The sequence below is a fragment of the Octopus bimaculoides genome, chromosome 22 (assembly GCF_001194135.2).
Source record: "Octopus bimaculoides isolate UCB-OBI-ISO-001 chromosome 22, ASM119413v2, whole genome shotgun sequence".
In the NCBI taxonomy this organism is placed as follows: Eukaryota; Metazoa; Mollusca; class Cephalopoda; order Octopoda; family Octopodidae; genus Octopus; species Octopus bimaculoides.
This window is the reverse complement of record NC_069002.1, coordinates 30,257,787-30,260,509: the sequence shown is the minus strand read 5'-3', so window position 1 is coordinate 30,260,509 and position 2,723 is coordinate 30,257,787. Positions and strand designations below refer to the sequence as shown.

The 2,723-nt window shown below is 35.9% G+C and overlaps 1 protein-coding gene across 1 annotated transcript in view; it reads right to left on the bottom strand.

The window, feature by feature from the left end:
* The window catches only part of LOC106873500 (lysosomal alpha-glucosidase), a 35,545-nt gene that overhangs the window by 12,926 nt on the left and 19,896 nt on the right, over positions 1–2,723 (bottom strand). Inside the window, exons 10-12 of the mRNA XM_052975685.1 lie at positions 2,030–2,117; positions 1,044–1,161; positions 279–412 (exon numbers count right to left, since the gene is read on the bottom strand). Of these exons, the coding sequence (XP_052831645.1) occupies positions 279–412; positions 1,044–1,161; positions 2,030–2,117 (340 nt within the window). The remainder of the gene's footprint in view (positions 1–278; positions 413–1,043; positions 1,162–2,029; positions 2,118–2,723) is intronic.

The window sequence follows — 2,723 nt, the reverse complement described above, 5'->3', positions numbered from 1 at the left end:
ATATATAAATAAATATATAGGGATTGACAGTAACCTGCTTTGAGCTACCCGGCAAAATTGTTAATTATTAATTCTATTACTAATTGACGATTCCCTGCCCTGCATATCTATATATATATATATATATGTGTGTGTGTGTGTGTGTGTGTGTGTGTGTGTGTGTGTGTGTATGTATGTGTGTATATATTGAATGTGATACAAAGAAGTTAGTTATTTCCATATGTTTAGCTTTTAAAGTCAGCAGATAAAAGGTGTTAAAATAGCTGATGCCAACCAACCTGTTACTGAGGAAGCCATGTCTTGATATGTGGCCAAATTATCTCCTGTCCAGTGTCCACCATAACGACCACTGCCAGAAAACGTTGAGCGGGAGATCAAGAATGGTCGTTTCTTTCTAATATTAACCATGGCGCTGAATTGAACGGTATGAGGATATCATGAAAGCAATACCAAAATGATACAACATACAGTCAATAATAATAATAATAATAATAATAATAATAATAATAATAATAATCACCATTAGGAGAAGCAGCAGCATTTTACTGTAAGACATTTGATCTAACGGTTTGATGACTGCTAATTTGCTACCAGCCTGGGGTGGTGGTAATGGTGTGCGTAAACAACAGGGAAATAGAGAGAGTGAGAGAGAGAAAGAGAGAGAGTGAGAGAGAGTGAGAGAGAGAGTGGGAGAGAGAGAAAGAGAGAGAGTGAGAGAAAGAGAGAGAGTGAGAGAGAGAAAGAGAGAGGGTGAGAGAGAGAAAGAGAGAGGGTGAGAGAGAGAAAGAGAGAGAGTGAGAGAGAGAAAGAGAGAGAGTGAGAGAGAGTGAGAGAGAGAAAGAGAGAGTGTGAGAGAGAGAGTGAGAGAGAGAAAGAGAGAGAGTGAGAGAGAGAAAGAGAGAGAGTGAGAGAGAGAGTGAGAGTGAGTAGCAAAGAAAGAGATAGTGAGAGAGAGTGAGAGAGAGAAAGAGAGAGAGAGAGAGAGTGAGAGTGAGTAGCAAAGAAAGAGATGGTGAGAGAGAAAGAGGGTGAAGTGGCCATACCTGTAGCTTACTTTAGTCTCTGTGATTCCATAGAGGTTATGTAAATTGTATTGTGAGGAGAGATATTGTTGGGCAGATGCACAGAGTGTTGCAAACTTGAGTGCCTTTCCACGAACAGCTGGTATCATGACAACAACATCAGCAACAATAGGTAAAAAGAAAAATAAATAAATAAAGACAAGAAAAATTAGCAGAAGAGGAAAGTTTAGAAAAACTCATACTGAAACAGTTGAAAATGGTTTTTATATTTGTAACTGTTTCACTGTGAAATTAAATTTTGCAGTTATTCTAGTTAAAATGTTAAATGTCTACTGAAAAATAGAATTAATATTTTCTGAAAGTCCTGTTGTTAAACTTGATATATCTGAGCAAAAAAGAGTTTCAAACAAGACATTCTTTATTTACATTATTTACAACTGATGGATATTTGTCCTCATCTTGTTTGTCATCAACATAACGTTTCAGCTGATATACCCTCCAGCCTTCATCAGGTGTCTTGGGGAAATTTCGAACTTGGGTTCTCATTCCTAAGGTATTTTTTCAATGGTGTTTAACCAAATCTAGAAGATTCTTTGACATGTTTACTAAAACTGCTACACACAGGAGCTAAATCTCTTCCACTCATATCCTACCATCCTCAAAAAAAAATGAAGGTGACATTGGATAATATAGCTCAAGGTACACTATGTCTAGAAACTGAAGATCTCATACATCTGTTCACTCGGGACTGAGTTTGAGGCTAAAAGACAATAATAACCTCTAGGCACCCTACATAAAGGACAACAGTACTCTAAAAGAGTGTGTCTCTATGGTACCTTGAAGACAATAACAGCTCCTAGACACCCTACATGAAGGACATGAGTACCCTTAGACATTAAGACAATAACAACCCCTAGATTACCTTGAAGACAATAATGGCCCCTAGTTACAGTACAGAAAGGATAGTGTCATTTTGGTACCCTGATGTACTGAATTTACCCACTTACCTGGTAAATACGGTGGATTTTCATATGGTGAATGTTTGGGGCAACCATTTATTGATCCAGTCACAAAGTTTGATATTTCATTCATATCCTACAGTAATGGTATAAATAACATACATATATATATAAATATATAGGGGTGTAAAATTACATATATATATATATATATATATCTATATATATGTACTATTCTGTGATGATAATATCAACAAAAGAAGTACTCCATCTGGTGAGAGATAAATATTACTTAATAAACACAATGCATGTTTTTATGTGCTACTAATAGTTTCATTACTCTTAACCTTGGTTTGGGCTTTGACAGCTCCTTTTAGCATGTAAGGTGTCCTGTTAGGCTCACCTCTTTTGTATATAAAAATGTACACTAATTATATATGAAATATACACACACACAGAGGGTTTTTTTAGTTTCCATTGACTAAATGGATTCGCAAGGCTTTGGTTGGCAGCACAAGACTATTGTAGAAGATAATTGCCCAAAGTGCCATGCAACTAGACTGAACATGAAACCATGTGGTTGGGAAGCAAACTGCTTAACAATGAAGCCACGGAAACTGAATTTATTAAAAGCCATTAATTATGACTTCATGCAATTTAGTGGTAAGCCATAATGGCAGCTTTTAGTGGGATAAGATTTAAAGAGCCAATAAAATAAAATGAAAAATAAATTCCTTAAAAA